The 18025-nt window shown below is 42.8% G+C and overlaps 1 protein-coding gene across 2 annotated transcripts in view; it reads left to right on the plus strand.

Annotated features, from left to right (window-relative positions):
- The first annotated feature begins 444 nt into the window (after positions 1-444).
- UBE3C (ubiquitin protein ligase E3C) overlaps positions 445-18025 on the plus strand; it is a 118558-nt gene continuing 100977 nt past the window's right edge. For both annotated transcript variants that reach the window (XM_067747589.1, XM_067747590.1), the window contains exon 1: positions 445-858. In XM_067747589.1, coding sequence (XP_067603690.1) covers positions 793-858 — 66 coding nt within the window. In that variant the 5' untranslated portion in view covers positions 445-792. The remainder of the gene's footprint in view (positions 859-18025) is intronic.

Below are 18025 nucleotides of genomic sequence, written 5' to 3' on the forward strand. Positions count from 1 at the left end.
AAGCTGATATTTTTCCCCCCAGATCACTCAAGTTTGGTATCATCGAAAGCGTGGAGCCCGCTTCCCAGAAAAGTGCACAAACAACATCCTAGTCGCACCGGCGCGCAGGCGCCCACCGACCCCTGCAGCCGCCCTCGGCGCACTGTGGAGACGGGATTCATCCACACCACTCGGGACGCGCACGCGCGCCTGCCCCTCCGCGCGCCCCCTCCCCGGGCACCAGCGCCCCCGCGGCACCTGCGGCCCCCCCTCCCCGGGCACCTGCGCCCCACCTACGCGCCCCGGCCCCGCCCCTCACCCCTCCCGCCGCAGAGCCTGGCACCGCCGCTTCTTCCCACGCTCCGACGCGCCGTCGATGCGGGCGCGCGCACGCGGGCGGGGCGCCGGGAGCAGCGCCGCGGCGTCGGTGTCGGGCGCGCGCACGCCGGCGGGGCGGCGCACGGCAGCGGCGGCGGCGGCGGCCATTTTTCCTCCCGGCAGCTGCTCCGGGTGCAAGTGTGGGGTCAGCGGCCCTGCCGGCGCTCGGGCTCGGCCGGAGCGGCGGGGAGGCGTGGATGAGGGGGGAGGTGGCCGAGGGCTGCCCCCAGTGTCGCCGCCCCTCCCCCCACAGGGCAGTCCGGGCGGCAGAGCGCCGGCGGGCGCGGGCTCGGGGTCACTTCCTGGCGCGGCCTCGTCCTCGCCGCTCCCCTCCCGCCGGGACCTCCCCCGGTCGCTGTCCCCGCCGGGGACCCTCCCCCGGGGCCCGCCCGCGCTCTCAGTGTCGGGCCCTCCCAGATGGGATAGGCTGTAAAGATGTTTAGTTTTGAAGGGGATTTCAAAACCAGGCCCAAGGTGTCCCTGGGAGGCGCGAGCCGGAAGGTAAGAGCGGCCTGCGTGCGGCAGTGCCGCGGGACTGGGCGGGGCCAGCCGCGGACTCCGGGCGGGACGGCGGGCTGGGGGCCGGCTTGGGGCCGGGAGGGGTTCATCCCGGCGGAGGGACGCGCGAGGGGGCGGGCTGCGGGGTCACCTGCTCCTACGGCTCAAAGCGGGTCTGGAAGGAAAGCTGATGGGGAAAAAGGGCTTTGTGGACCGGAATCGCCCGGAAGCTGCAAGGATGCTGAGGGTGGACGGCCTTTTATACTTAGGTAGTGAAAAACTCTGGGCAAAGGACACAGTGTTTCTTTCAGAAATGAACTTTAGATACTTTATCACACTTGACTGATGGTGATTGCTTTTAGAGTACTACGTGGGGGTCTTGTCTGTTGTAGAAAGTAAGTAGAATGTATTTGTTCATGACAACAGTCTCTGAAGTTGAGGCGGAACTCGTCATCATAGGCCACGTGTTTGAATCCAAGGCCATGAAAGTCGTCCTTTACCAGCCTTGGAAACGCTTCTGGAGAGACTCTAGCACTTTTTTTCTGTTACAGCTGGTCGCATGATTATTCTTAGGATAACAGTGTAGAATAAGGGCGTACAAACTAGTTACTGTGCCATCCTCTCTGATGACAGGCATATACTGATGCGGTGGAATTGCTGACAAGTAGTTCAGCGTCAGTGTTGCTTCATTTATTTGCTTGCTTTTTACCACTTCTCCACTGGATCCCTTCCCTGCCTGTTTTAGTTTTATCAGACTAAAAATAAAGTGGGGTCGCCCTTGCTTAGAGTGTTGGAAAAGTTCAAGTGAGTATAATTAGCAGATTGTTTACTAAATAATTTTCTAAAGTGTTCTTTCAGTGGTTCGTCTATTCTTCTGTGTTAGTGTATTCTGTATGTTACACTTAACGACGGGGTTGGCACATGACTGAGCAGATGCTCGAGTCCACGTACGAATATCCGCTTTAAATTGTACTATGGGGGTATGGGCATAATGGTTTCTGAGGGTCGAGGAGGGGAACCCAGCAGGGATTTGGGCAGGAAGTGTGCTGATAACTTACAAGCTTTAGGTTTTGCATGATGGTGATTGGTTGGAGGCTGCAGAACTAGGTGCTAGACTAGGTGCTGTGTAGGTGTCGTGCAGGGCTGGCGGGGGTCACATTCAGTGGCTTGGGTATTCATGAAAATTCCAAATGAGATCAAAGGACTTACGCCATTGGAAGAACCTCTGGGCCAGATTTAGTTTACAGGTGGGATAAAGAGCTGTTGAGTGATAGCACAGCCACATAGCAAGCTGGGGGCCGGTCACCACCTTAGAATCCATGTCACCTCACTTACGTAGGACTTTGTGACTTCTGTTACAGACAGGAGTGCCCTGGCAGGTCCTGCTAGGGTGTTGATCCTGTTTTCTCACCAAGTAACACACCTCTTCTTTAAGGAAAATAGTTATCTGTTGATCAGAATCTCAAGGGGAGATTGCACGTCTTGCTTTTCAGCTGTGCGAAACAATTTTTCCCCCTTTTTACCCCCCTTTTCATTGAGGTTTAGACTTAACATACAGTCAGGGTCACAGACATTAAGTGTCTGTGTCTTAGGCCATGTCCCTTAGAAGCCTGAGGAGGAAATCCTTGTGCAGGTGAAATTGAGGAGGGAAGAGGAGAGGGCAGGGGACAAGGGGTTTTCTTGTTGGAGTTTATCTTTAGCCGGATCCCACCGACAACTCTGGAGCGTGGCTGGCATCACAGAGTTGTCCCGTCTTGAGGTGGGGGGGCTGGCATTTTGTATCCCCGTGTCATTTAGTCGTTGTCTGCAGGCTGCCCCTGGGGTGGGTGGGAGTGTAATTCTCCAGAGAGGGTGGCAGTAAGGAGCCCACCGCAGTCACTCTGCAGTGGCTGGGGGGTGGGTGCATTGGCCTGGTACCGGAATCTGGGCAGGGAATTAACTGTAGGTTCGGCTGGAAGGATTTTTACAGCCCACCACTCCCATCAAATAACATGCCCAGCATTCCAGAGGCCCCCATCTGCACCCTTCCATTCTAAGCCCTCCTACCCAAAGGTAACTACTATTCCGACCTTTATTACCACAGATCAGTTCTGCCTGTTGAACTTCTTGTGCATAGAGGCCACCCTTTTTGGACTGGCCTCTGTGGCTCAGCATTTGGTCTGAGAGGTGGGATCCATCGTCTTATTCTGGTTGCATCGTCTGAACGTACATAGCCCAGTTGATCCGTGTTTGTTGTATGTGCCTCTGGGTGGACACGTGCTCTCACGTGCTGCTCACACATTGCACGTGGGTTTAGCTCCAGTGCACTCTGCCTCGTTCTCAGCGTTTCAGTGGCTCCACTTCCTTGCCAACACTTAGCGTTGTCAGTCATTTTAATTTGGCAGTTCCGGGGGGTATGTAGTTTCATTGTAGTTTTAATTTTGTTTCCTAACAACTAATGATGTTGCGCACCCACATATGCTTATTTTCCTTAATTCTCTTTGGCTGCAACATAAGTCCTTTGCCTCATTTAAAAAACAAAAACTTAAAATGATCTTTCCCCCATGTCTTAAATTATTGTTTGAAATTTTCCCTTCTTAAGTTTAGTGGAAACTGAATAGTTGCTACTTTTTGGATAAATTCATCTTCCCCCCCCCCCAAAATTAAATGAATATTTAAAATGTTTATTTGTAAAGATTCTTTGAAGGATCTGAAACATTGTAAGGAAAAGTTCATGCCCTCATTGTAATCTTGTTGGGGAGATAAGACTTACACAGTTAAGCATTAAATAACAATAGAGAGAGCAATTACCACATTCTGGGTTTTCCTTGGGCTGATTCAGGAAAGAATAGAGTTGGTTGGGGCTTAGTCTTGAAGGATGCGTGGAATTAGTGAGCTGGGAAGCAAGGGTATTCCAGGTGGGTGGAAGGGTATACATTGAGTAGGTATATACTGGATTGGGTAGGTATATACTAAGTCACATAGGTTTCCACTTTTTAATATTTCTGAAGTCAGGATACATGGTGGCATGATAGTTTATTGGCAGTATTTTTTTCTATTCTTGGTAGTGCATAGAAGAATATCTTAATGGTAATTTGATTACAAGTATAGAAATCCACTGTTATTAGCATCTTGCCTTAATGTGGTTCATTTGTTACATTGGTGAACCAATAGCAATACATTAAGATTCATTCTTTGTGTTGTGCTTTAAGTGGGTTTTGACAAATGTATAATGACATGTATCTGCCATTACAGCATCATAGAGAATAGTTTGTTGCCCTAAAAATCCACTGTGCTTTACCTATTCATCTTCTCCCTTATCCCTCACACACCGCCGCCCTCCTGCCCCCAATCTCTGGCCACCACTGATCTTTTTACTGTCTCCATAGTTTTGCCTTTCTAGAATGTCATGTAGTTGGAATCGTATGGTGTGTGGCCTCTTCAGATTTGCTTCTTTCACTTAGCAGCATACATTTAAGGTTCCTCCATGCCTTTTCATAGCTTGCTAGCTTGTTTTTTTATCCTATTTTTTATTAACAGACTATTTTTGTAGAGCAGTTTTAGTCTTAACAGAAAAAACTGATGGGAAAGTACAGAGAGTTCTCACTCCATCTTCCTAGCACATTGTTTTCTCTATTATATCCATCTTGCCATAATGTGGTACGTTTGTTACAATTGATAGACCAATATTGATACCTTATTATTAAGTCAGTTTATGTCAGGGTTCAATCCAGGTGTTGTACATTCTGTGAGTTTTGATCTTTTGAGACTGGCTTCTTTAACTTAGGAATATGCTTTTAAGGTTGTTCCAGGTCTTTCCTGGCCTGATGGCTCTTCCCCCCCCCGCCCCCCCCCCCCCCCCCCCCCCCGCCACTCTAAATTGCTGAATACTGTTCCATTGTCTGGATGTACCACAGTTTATTTGTCCCTTCACCTGCTGAAGGACATCTTGGTTGCTTCCAAGTTTTAGCAATTATGAATAGAGCTGCCATAAACATCCACGTGCAGGTTTTGTGTGTGGACATAGTTTTCAGCTCCTTTTTGTAAATACCAAGGAGCGCGATCATATGGTAAGGTTATGTTTAGTTTTGTAATTAACTGCCAAACTGTCTTCCAAAGTGGCTGCACTGTTTTGCGTTCCCACCAGCAATGAGAGTTCCTGTTGCTCCACATCCTCGCCAGCATTTGGTGTTGTCATTGTTTAAATTTTGGCCATTCCAATAGGTATGTAGTGGTATCTCATTGTTTTAAGTTGCATTTCCCTGTTGACATGTGATGTGGAGCATCTTTTCACATGTGCTTATTTACCATCTGCGTATCTTTGTTAAGATGTCTGTTCAGGTCTTTATCCCATTTTTTAACTGGGTTATTTGTTTTCTTACTGTTGAGTCTTAGCAGTTCCTTATACACATTTTCAATGTATTTGTATATATTTTGCAGATATAAACTCTTTTCAGAGAGGCCTTTTGCATATATCTTCTCCCAGTTTTGAGCTTGTCTTTTCATTCTCTTAGTCTTTTGCAGAGCAGAAGTTTTTAATTCTAATGAAGTCCAGTTTTACCAGTTTTTTTCTTTCATGAATTGTGCTTCTTATGTCGTATCTAAAGAGTCATTGCCAAACACAGTGTCACCTGGTTTTTCTCCTGTGTTAACTTCTAGTAGTATTACAGTTTTGTATTTTACATTTAGGTCTGTGATCCATTTTGGGTTAATTTTTGTGAAAGGTGTTAAGGTCTGTGTCTAGATTTATTTTTTCTTTCTCTTTTGGCCTGTGGATATCCAGTTGTTCCAACATATTTGTTGAAAAGCTGTCCTTTCTTCATTGAGTTGCCTTTGCTCCTTTGTCAAAAGATCAGTTGGCTGTATTTTTGTATGTCTGTTTCTTGCTATTCTGGTCCGTTCATCTATTTGTCTGTTCTGGATTGTTTTGTTTTGCTTTGGTTTTGCCAGTGCCATACTGTCTTGATTTCCGGAGCTTTATGGTAAGTCTCAAAGTCAGCTAGTGTCAGTCTTGCGACTTTGTTCACATTTTTCTTCAGCATTGTGTTGGCTTTTTTGGATCTTTTGCCTTTCCATATCAACCTTAGAGGCAGTTTGTTGATATTCACAAAATAACTTTTATATATATGTGTGTATATATATATATTTTTAAGCCACTGTATTTTAGGTGTATTTGTTGCATTTGTTTTTATTGAAATATAGTTGATGGTACAATATTACATAAGTTACAGGTGTACAATAGTAATTCACAGTTTTTAAAGGTCATACTCATAGTTGTTATTAAAATATTGGGTATGTTCTCTGTGTTGTACAAACTTATTGGGATTTTGATTGGGAATGTGTTGAATCTGTAGATCAAACAAGTTAGGAAGAATTGATCTTGACAGTATTGAGTCTTCCTATTCAACATGGAATGTCTCTCCATTTGTGCAGTTCTTTGATTTTATTCATCAGACTATTGTAATTTGCCTTATATAGACCGAAGTATTTCTTTTTCGGGGGGTGCTAATATAAACAATACTGTGTATTTAATTTCCAGTTCCAAGTGTTCATTGTTGGTTTACAGGAAGGCAGTTTTGTTTTGTATTTACCTTTTACCGATACCTCCCTACTTCCCTCACCCCTGTCCGCCCAGCCCCTGGCAGCTACTTTTTTACTCTCTTTTTTGACTTTGACTTGTTTTCATTTTTTTTAATATTCCATGTATAAGTGACACCTACAGCATTTGTCTTTCTGTGGCTTATGTCACTTCGCTGAAGGCTCTTGAGGTCCATCCATATTTCTACACGTGGTAGAATTTCCTTCTTTCTCTTGGCTGAATAATATTCTGTTGTGTGAATGCACCACATCTTTATCTGTTCGTCTGTTTGATGACCACTTAGGTCTTCGTATCTTTATTATTTTGAATAATGCTGCAGTGAATATAGTGGTGCAGATATCTTTTCAATACCTGTTTTCATTTCTGTTGTATAGCTACCAAGAAGTGGGATTGCTAGACCATAAGGTAGTTCTATTTTTAATTTTTTGAGGAATCTTCATATTGTTTCCATAGTGGAAATGTTATTTATTTATTATTATTATTATTTTTTAAATTTCAAATTCCAGTTGTTCATTGATGGAATATGGAACAGCAATTGACTTTTGTATGTTAATCTTGTATCCTGCAGTGTTGCTATAATCACTTATTAGTTCCAGGAGTTTTTCGTTAATTCTTTGGGATTTTCTACAGAGACGATCATGTCATCTGTGACCAAAGACAGTTTTATTTCTTTCTTCCCAATCTGTATAGCTTTTGTTTCCTTTTCTTGCTTTATTGCATTAGCTAGAGCTAATGATGTCAAAAAGGGGTGGTAAGAGAAGATATCCTTGCTTTGTTCCTGATCTTAGTGGGAAAGTTTCTAGTTTTTCACCCTTAAGTATGATGTTAGCTGTAGGTATTTTGTGGTGGTTCTTTATCAAGTTGAGGAAGTTCCTATCTATTTCTAGTGTGTTGAGAATTTTTGTCGTGAATGGATGTTGGGTTTCTTTAATTTACTTTTAATTTTTAAATTTTTATTTTCTTTTTTGGCCACACGGTGTGGCATGTGGGATCTTAGTTCCCCAACCAGGGATCGAACCTGTGCTCCCTGCGGTGGAAGCACGGAGCCCTAACCACTAGACTGCCAGGGAATTACCTGGGTGTTGGATTTTGTCAAATGCTTTTTACTGTGTGATCATATACTTTTCCTTAGTCTGTTGATGTGATGGATTACATCAAGTGTTTTTTGAATGCTGAACCAGCCCTGCATACCTAGCATAAATCCCACGTGGTTATGATGTATAATTATTTTTATACGTTGTTGCATTCAATTTGGTAGTATTTTGTTTAGGGATTTTTGCATCTGTGTTCCGGAGAGAGTAGCTTTTATTTCTCGTGGTGTCTTTTTCTGGGTTTTGTATTAGGGTACTGCTGGCCTCGCAGAATGAGTTTCACTGTAGAGCGTACCGAAACCAGCTACTGTAATTTTAATTTCCCCTTTCGGTAAGTCTAGAATACTCTTAGGATTGTAAGCACTCTGACTCGTTAGTTTTATGTAACTGCCCTCTATTGTGTAATTGGAGGTCTTACCTAAAATATCTTAACCTGAAGAAAAGTCCATGCTGTTCCGTTTTGAAGAGCTGGCAGTTGGTATACATGTTGTCATACGACTCTGTGTATGTTGCAGTGGAACATAAACTGTTTTTTACGTGTCTGACATGAAGTAAAGTAGAAACATTTTCCAAAATCAGATTTTAAGATTTACTGTCAGAACTGGTATCATTACCTTCCTGTTTTATCTAGCAGCCCCACATCTGTTCTCTTGAATATGATTTTCCATACTCTTCACATACGGGACCAGAACACTGTAGTTCTCTGTAGCATATAAGGTCAGGAATTCTTGATCTGGTTCCTAGGGAAACCAAGCAGAATGGAAGGGCTGAGACTTTGTCTAATTCTCTTTGGACTTCTAATCAGGGTCTAGGGTGAGGCAAGCAAGGCACGTAGGGCACAAAATTTAAGGAGGCTCTGACTGGAGATGCATAGGTGCAGGTTGCTTAAGGTGGCACTCGGGTTCATGGCCCTGAGGTGAGTGCCTCCTTAAATTTTGTGCTCAGGCACCTACCTGGCTTGCCTTCCCTAGTCCTGTCTGGCTTTGCACACTCCAGCGTGTGCTGATTTTCTGGAGTTACAGTTAGTTGTCAACTAGGTCTCTTAGCTAAGGTAATAAACAGGTCACCTCATAGGACTGTAGAAGAGCCCTCAAAAGAGGTTATTGCAAAAGCAGTAAAGAGTTTTCCTCTGTCTCTTCCCCTTTTTTCTTATAACTTTAAAGAATGCGGGCATCTAGGAGTTTGGAAGTTAAGCATTTTATTCTTTGACCATGACCCTTATTTCATTCCGCTGTGTCCTTGTTCTCCGGCCGCGGCCTCGTCACGCCTTCTGTTGCCTATGGCGCTTGTGAGCGTGAAGGCAGGGGCAGGAGCTTCCTTCTGGCCGGGTGTCTCCGGAGCCCATCACCTTCAGTGGTGACCAAGTTAAAGTTGGAGACGCCTGCTGGGGGGTGTGGGTGGCAGCGTAAATCAGCACAACCTACCTGGGGGATGGTTTAACAGCACGCATCAGGAGTCGTCAACAGGTATGACCCCTCTAAATCCAGTAAGTCTACTTTTAGAAATTTATTCTAAGAAACTAATTTGACAGGTGCATGGGATAGATGCATGAGATAGAAAAGATGATGTTTGTGGCATTACTTGTAGTATTGAAAAATTCAAAACAATCTAAATGTCTAACAATAGGAAATTTGTTAAATGGTATAGCAGTGCGGTGGGGCACTATACAACTGTTTAAAGTGGTCATGATCTATATTTGTTACTATTTATCATTTATTGATGTCTACTCATTCTATGTATTAAACTGTGTCATTGTTAGTGGAAATAAGTAGATTGCAAAACAGCAGTCTGCATTTAAATTATGTTAATCTGAACGGTCATGATCTCTGCTTTACCAGTGTCCTAATTTCCGATGAACAGAGGTCTAGTTCTCTGTGCATCTAGTGGCTTAAGCAGCACAGTTTTGTCCTCTCACTCCGCTCTGTGGGGCAGGCATCCGACAGCAGCGTGCAGGGTGGTTCTGGCCTGGGGTCTCTGGAGGCTCAGGCATCGGAAGCCTTGCCCGGTGCTGGGGGAGCCACTGTGGGACCGGCTCATGCCTGTGCCTGGAGGCCAGTGATGGGTCCTGGCGGGAGTTGTCAGCTCCTGCCACTCGGACATCACCTTAGGGCTGCTTGAGTGTCCTCCTGACCTGGCAGCTGGCTTCCCCGGAGCCAGTGACGGAGAGCAGGGAGAACGAGGCAAAGCCTGTTACGAGGGAGTCCTGAAAGTCATACGTTGTCACTTTTGTCCTATTTTATTTGTCAGTCCAGTCCACACTCAAGGTGAGAGGAATCAAACTCCACCAGTTTGGAAATGTAGCAAGGAAAGAAGTTGGTAAACTAGGAACAGCTTAGAAAACTGGTGAAATAGAGAACTGACTTAAAATTCCCTTCTCCCAGGTGAGGCTGCCTGACTGCGAGCTGGCCTTTCCTGTGAGCTGTTAAGCTCTTGCGTTCCTGCACGGTCTTACCTGAAATGTTATCTGTTAGGCAGTTTATTTGAGTTAAGCATCTTCCTCAAAAAAGCCTCAGAATCCTGAGAGGCTGCCATTTATTTGCAGCCATTTGAATTCACTTAGATCATTTACCTTTTTTTTTTTTTTTTTTTTTCATTTACCTTTTTAATCCAACCACCCTTGGAGAAAAGGGGAGAATATACAGGGGAGTAAATAAATGGGAATGAAAGTGTTTGGCTTGTCGCTTTGACAGCCATAGGGCAGGAGGTAGATGCATCAGGCCATTGGAGAGAGGGAGTGAAGTAGGAGAGCATCGAAGTAAATTTCTGGCCATCTGAGAGCTGCTCGGGGCGCCTTGTGCCGGAACGGAGGGAGGAAGCCTGTTTCCCTCCTTTTCCAGGGCCCCGGGCGGGCAGCATAATGTCAGCGCCCTCGGCTCTTGTGTGCTGGACTGCGCTTCTTAGCACTGCTTACAGGTGGAACGCTGTTGCCACCAGTTAGGAGGATCCGCACGGACAGAGGTGTCCACCCTGGAGAGGTGGCAGTCACCTACAGACTGCAGCTGGCTGGAGTGGGGGTGGGCCAAGAGAAGGCTGGGGAGATGGGCAGTCAGGGGCCAGGTCATAAAGGGGCACCTTGGGAGCCACTGACGGCTTTTGAAGCAGTGAAGTGACCCTGAGCAAACTCAGGTTTTAGAGGGACGATTGTGGGGCAGTGCAGGGGCTGGACACCAGGCGAGAGACAGGCAGCTGTAGTTGTGCAGAGGAGTAGTGAGGGCCTGAAGCAGGCAGCAGGAACTGAGTGGAGGGGTTCAGGGCTGTCGAGGAGCCAGAATTGATGAGCTCTGGGGGCAAGCATCACGTCAGGTGTCAGTCTGGGGTGACAGGAGTGGACAGTGACCCCATAATCCAACACGATGCTGAGTTCCTAGGGATGTGTTCAATGTAAAATGCTTGGGTTTGCTCAGTAGGCAGGTGGGGCGCTAGTCCGGAGCTTCAGGTAGAGACTGGGAGTCCGTGGGTCCATCAGTAGGTAACAGTTGAAGTTGTGAGATGCTCTGGAAAATGTTCTGCTGAGAAGACATGTGGGCTCAGGACAAAACTCCGAGGGACGCCAGCGTTTACAGAAACAGGAAGAGGGGCACGCAAGGGAGAGGTGCTGCTGGGACCAGTGCGTGGCCAGCCAGCAGGCGTGGCAGTGTGCGCAGACAGTAGTACTGACTGAGGCCCTGAGCAGAGCAGAGCTCATTAGAAAAGCAGGGCTTGTCGGAGGACCTCAGACCTTTTGTTCTGGTTTTGAGGTTTTATTTGCTATAGCTGTGACTGTATCCTGTGTACTGACCATAAGACATTTATATAAACTTTAGGTTATTCCAAAGCTGAGGATCCAATCGTTCAGTCTATTTTCTAAAATTAAAATTTCGTTTTCTTTTTAAAATTACCATGCATGTTCTTTGTATGAGCTGTGTATGATGAAGTATACATGTTCATCCTTTACTTTTGGACATTTAGGTTGTTTCTATTTTGTTGTGAACAACATCTTTATAGCCAATGATTATAATTATTTTTTAGGAAACATTGCAGAAAGAAGCTGAATTGCTTGGTCAGTGTGCACATAGGCTTCTGATATGTTTTGTTCTCTAGAAAAAATTATATCAATTTCCATTCCCTGGTCTTAGCAGTTAAGTGCTGCCTTAGCATCTGTGCAGTTGCAGGGAGCCTCCGAGGGCACTTTGTCTCCAGGGTGTTTCTGTTTTCTCTCCTTCTTTGTTAGTTACCTACACTGCACCCCTCAGGGTTTGTCCTCCTGCTTGTTGTATGCTCTCACCTCTTCTTGACTCCTTCTCTGTGAGGCGGAGGTGTGGCATCCCGTAGAGGAAGAAATCAGGGCTCAGAGATTCCAGATCATTTAGTGGAGTGTGTGAACCCTGGTCTGGATGTTGGATGTTGTGTAGCCTGCACGTCTTGTGTTGCTTCTCGCTTTGCTTAAGCTCTCCCTTAACTGCTTGACAAGTTGAGGACCATGTCCTGCAGGCACTGAAAGGATGGCTTTAACAATCCTCTGTCTTTTTGAATTAATTTTTCTTATGATATGCAGCTTTAGTGCTCTCTTTAACTTTTTTAGGAACATTAGTAAACTCCAGTGTGTTGGCAGGCAGCACAGTTCATAGCACATCTTTACTGTGAAAGGTGAAATGTGAAAAGTAAAATGTGGGCTTGAAAAAATGCTTATCTTCCTAACCAATTGTCTGCAACTTATTCATCTCTTCTGGGCTTCTCGTTTCCACATCTTGTAATGGGAAAGTCATAATTCTTGATAATGAGAAAGTTAGATTATCACTAATCTTCCTTGGTCTAATAACGTTTCCATTTCTAATCTCCAGTCAGTGGCCTTTAAAACAAGTTATCTTTTTTTTAATTGAAAAAGTTATAAAAACAGACTCTTTTAAAGGGCATATAATGAAGTTTTCCTCTCACTGAGACTCCAGACGTCCTCATTCTTACCAGTTCCTCAATCTTTTCAAAACTAGATTAAATATAAATAAACATGTGCCCCTAGCTTTTTAAATAATAGTGAGAGCTACTGTTCTCCTCAGCACTGTGTCTTAGTGACGATTCCACACCAGCACCTTTAGATGTAGTTTCTCTTCATGGATGCATAATATTCCACTGAATGGTTTGTATCATAGAACCACTTTCCTATTGATAGATGTATATGTGCAGGTTGTTTCCAGGGTTTTGCTAGTAAAACAGTGCCATAATTAATACACAGTTTTGGTGTAGGAAAAGAAGGTCTTTAAAAAAAAAAGAAAAGAAGGTTTTTTGGAATTTATTGTAATGAGATATAAACTATTGCATTTTATTTTGGTACTTTATTATTATTTTAATAAATAAATTTATTTATTGGCTGTATTGGGTCTTCATTGCTGCGCATGGGCTTTCTCTAGTTGTGTTGAGCAGGAGCTACTCTTCACGGTGGTGCGCGGGCTTCTCCTTGCGGTGGCTTCTCTTGTTGCAGAGCACGGGCTCTAGGCACGTGGGCTTCAGTAGTTGCAGCACGCGGGCTCAGTAGTTGTGGCTCACGGGCTCTAGAGCACAGGCTCAGTAGTTGTGGCACACGGGCTTAGTTGCTCCGCAGCATGTGGGATCTTCCCAGACCAGGGCTCGAGCCCGTGTCCCCTGCATTGGCAGGCGGATTCTTAACCACTGCGCCAACAGGGAAGTCCTTTGGTTTTTAAATGAGCTCTTTTCACATTTTATGCTCTTTACACATGTTAATATGTGTATAAATTTTGTTCTAGTCTTTTTTCTATATAGTGTTTGAATTGGGAATCATATTGTACATTGTTTTATAAATATGATTTTTAGTAACTTATTACTGTATTTTGATGCACTTTTAAATATTTGCATGTATGTGAAGTTGGTTGCTGTTATATTTTCTTAAAGTTTCTTTTTTTTTTAACATCTTTATTGGAGTATAATTGCTTTACAATGGTGTGTTAGTTTCTGCTTTATAACAAAGTGAATCAGTTTTACATATACATATGTTCCCATATCTCTTCCTTCTTGCGTCTCCCTCCCTCCCACCCTCCCTATCCCGCCCCTCTCCGTGGTCACAAAGCACCGAGCTGATTTCCCTGTGCTATGCGGCTGCTTCCCACTAGCTATCTATTTTACGTTTGGTAGTGTATGTATGTCCATTCCACTCTCTCGCTTTGTCACAGCTTACCCTTCCCCCTCCCCATATCCTCAAGTCCATTCTCTAGTAGGTCTGTGTCTCTATTCCTGTCTTACCCCTAGGTTCTTCATGACATTTTTTTTTCCTTAAATTCCATATATATGTGTTAGCATACGGTGTTTGTCTTTCTCTTTCTGACTTACTTCACTCTGTATGACAGACTCTAGGTCCATCCACCTCATTACAAATAGCTCAATTTCGTTTTCTTTATGGCAGAGTAATAGTCCATTGTATATATGTGCCACATCTTCTTTATCCATTCATCCGATGATGGACACTTAGGTTGTTTCCATCTCCTGGCTATTGTAAATAGAGCTGCAATGAACATTTTGGTACATGACTCTTTTTGAATTATGGTTTTCTCAGGGTATATGCCCAGTAGTGGGATTGCTGGGTCATATGGTAGTTCTATTTGTAGTTTTTTAAGGAACCTCCATACGGTTCTCCATAGTGGCTGTACCAATTCATATTCCCACCAACAGTGCAAGAGTGTTCCCTTTTCTCCACACCCCCTCCAGCATTTATTGTTTCTAGATTTTTTGATGATGGCCATTCTGACTGGTGTGAGATGATATCATTGTAGTTTTGATTTGCATTTCTCTAATGATTAATGATGTTGAGCATCCTTTCATGTGTTTGTTGGCAGTCTGTATATCTTCTTTGGAGAAATGTCTATTTAGGTGTTCTGCCCATTTTTGGATTGGGTTGTTTGTTTTTTTGTTATTGAGCTGCATGAGCTGCTTATAAATTTTGGAGATTAATCCTTTGTCAGTTGCTTCATTTGCAAATATTTTCTCCCATTCTGAGGGTTGTCTTTTGGTCTTGTTTATGGTTTCCTTTGCTGTGCAAAAGCTTTTAAGTTTCATTAGGTCCCATTTGTTTATTTTTATTTCCATTTCTCTAGGGAGTGGGTCGAAAAGAATCTTGCTGTGATTTATGTCATAGAGTGTTCTGCCTATGTTTTCCTCTAAGAGTTTGATAGTTTCTGGCCTTACATTTAGGTCTTTAATCCATTTTGAGCTTATTTTTGTGTATGGTGTTAGGGAGTGATCTAATCTCATACTTTTACATGTACCTGTCCAGTTTTCCCAGCACCACTTATTGAAGAGGCTGTCCTTTCTCCACTGTACATTCCTGCCTCCTTTATCAAAGATAAGGTGACCATATGTGTGTGGGTTTATCTCTGGGCTTTCTATCCTGTTCCATTGATCTATCTTTCTGTTTTTGTGCCAGTACCATACTGTCTTGATTACTGTAGCTTTGTAGTATAGTCTGAAGTCAGGGAGCCTGATTCCTCCAGCTCCATTTTTTGTTCTCAAGATTGCTTTGGCTATTCGGGATCTTTTGTGTTTCCATACAAATTGTGAAATTTTTTGTTCTAGTTCTGTAAAAAATGCCAGTGGTAGTTTGATAGGGATTGCATTGAATCTGTAGATTGCTTTGGGTAGTAGAGTCATTTTCACAATGTTGATTCTTCCAATTCAAGAACATGGTATATCTCTCCATCTATTTGTATCACCTTTAATTTCTTTCATCAATGTCTTATAATTTTCTGCATACAGGTCTTTTGTCTCCTTAGGTAGGTTTATTCCTAGATATTTTATTCTTTTTGTTGCAGTGGTAAATGGGAGTGTTTCCTTAATTTCACTTTCAGATTTTTCATCATTAGTGTATAGGAATGCCAGAGATTTCTGTGCATTAATTTTGTATCCTGCTACTTTACCAAATTCATTGATTAGCTCTAGTAGTTTTCTGGTAGCATCTTTAGGATTCTCTATGTATCGTATCACGTCATCTGCAAACAGCGACAGCTTTACTTCTTTTCCAATTTGGATTCTTTTTATTTCCTTTTCTTATCTGATTGCTGTGGCTAAAACTTCCAAAACTATGTTGAATAAGAGTGGTGAGAGTGGGCAACCTTGTCTTGTTCCTGATCTTAGTGGAAATGCTTTCAGTTTTTCACCATTGAGGACGATGTTGGCTGTGGGTTTGTCATATATGGCCTTTATTATGTTGAGGAAAGTTCCCTCTATGCCTACTTTCTGGAGGGTTTTTATCATAAATGGGTGTTGAATTTTGTCAAAAGCTTTCTCTGCATCTATTGAGATGATCATATGGTTTTTCTCCTTCAATTTGTTAATATGGTATATCATGTTGATTGATTTGTGTATATTGAAGAATCCTTGCATTCCTGGAATAAACCCCACTTGATCATGGTGTATGATCCTTTTAATGTGCTGTTGGATTCTGTTAGCTAGTATTTTGTTGAGGATTTTTGCATCTATGTTCATCAGTGATATTGGCCTGTAGTTTTCTTTCTTTGTGACATCCTTGTGGGGTTTTGGTATCAGGGTGATGGTGGCCTCATAGAATGAGTTTGGGAGTGTTCCTCCCTCTGCTATATTTTGGAAGAGTTTGAGAAGGATAGGTGTTAGCTCTTCTCTAAATGTTTGATAGAATTCGCCTGTGAAGCCATCTGGTCCTGGGCTTTTGTTTACTGGAAGATTTTTAATCACAGTTTCAATTTCAGTGCTTGCAATTGGTCTCTTCATATTTTCTATTTCTTCCTGGTTCATTCTCGGAAGGTTGTGCATTTCTAAGAATTTGTCCGTTTCTTTCAGGTTGTCCATTTTATTGGCATATAGTTGCTTGTAGTAATCTCTCATGATCTTTTGTATTTCTGCAGTGTCAGTTGTTACTTCTCCTTTTTCATTTCTATTGATTTGAGTCTTCTTCCTTTTTTTTCTTGATGAGTCTGGCTAATGGTTTATCAATTTTGTTTATCTTCTCAAAGAACAAAGGTTCTTTCTTATAGGTCTATAAAAGAAGGAAAAATCCACAGATCATAGGTTGTGCATTATTTACAAATAAAACGTTTGGTAACTTTTAACATTTTAATTAACTCAAAGTATTTTACTTGAATATTCTTCAAATTGTGTAAAACTATTAGTATTGTGTTAGTGCATGAGAGTGGGAAAATATACTAACTTGAAACAGATGTGAAACTGATTGTTCTATTTACATTGGTAAATGGAGTAAATTGCTAGTGGAAAATAATCCAAATATTTTGGAAACAAAGGAAATCTCACAGTTTTTAAAAAATCAAGGTATTAATAAACATGCTAAACTTATTTTTATAAGTGGTTAGCAGTCAATTTGAGCATTTGATTTTATGGAAATTGTCATGTTATGTACATTTACTTTGACCTATACTCAAATTTTTGACCATAAATTTTTTTTTGATTCTGATGGTTAATGAAATTAATTTAAACTACATATGGCTTACTTTTTAAAAAACTTCATTTTGTTCCCACTAAATTCATTTGCATGAAGAAAGCATTTTCCTCCCTTTAAAAAACATCTTTGTTAATGGTATTTGTGAAGTTTGGCCATATTTAATTTTCAGAGTAGATAAGATAATGTGCCGAAGGCTCAAAGATCAAATAGAGAAGTTTGCTGTAATTTACTGTTGTTTACATATTGATGAATAGGGTTAGTGTCACAGCTGTGGAGGTGAGAGATTAGCATTGAAAGCAACAGGTTTGCTATAGGAACAATAGGTTTAGTCATTCCAAAAACAGTTGATTCAGTGTACTTTATGAAACCGGTATATAACTGGGCTGGGAAACCCTAACTTGTCTAGGCCTGTAGACTCTAAAAGGTAAAAGCTATTTTCAATTATAATAAATTGAAACCAAAAATTTGTTAAGAATGAAAATCTAATTGTGCGTTTTACTGGTACCCTGTTGTTCTCTTCCTCCCAGCCACTTAATGAATGACTTATTCTTGGCTTTGTTGAGCTGTTTTTAAAAACTTACATTCTGGAGTAGCTTCGTTGGTATCTTATTCTAAAAAAGTGAGAAAGTATTACACGTACTTGGATAATAATTCAAGCAGTAGAAAATAAAGATTCAAATAAAATGAACATCTCCCTGCCTTTCACCCCACTGCTCACTCCCCCAGTCCCTGATCCTTGTAATGAGTCTGTGTTCCCAGGTGCTTCCCTGTCCTCTCAGAGCTGTTTTCCGCGCGTGGAATCACTGAGATGTGCACTCTTCTCTTGTTTGAACACACGCTAGAGCGCGTTGAATAGACTGCTGTGCTTCTCCCTCCAGCACTACGTCTGGGCATAGTTCCAGATCAGTACAAATAGATCTACTGCATTTTTCAAAAAGCTGTGTATGGGCTTCCCTGGTGGAGTAGTGGTTAAGAACCTGCCTGCCAACGCAGGGGATATGGGTTCGAGCCCTGGTCCAGGAAGATCCCACATAGTGCAGAGCAACTAAGCCCGTGCACCACAACTACTGAGCCTGCGCTCTAGAGCCC

The sequence above is a fragment of the Pseudorca crassidens genome, chromosome 8 (assembly GCF_039906515.1).
Source record: "Pseudorca crassidens isolate mPseCra1 chromosome 8, mPseCra1.hap1, whole genome shotgun sequence".
Lineage (NCBI taxonomy): Eukaryota > Metazoa > Chordata > Mammalia > Artiodactyla > Delphinidae > Pseudorca > Pseudorca crassidens.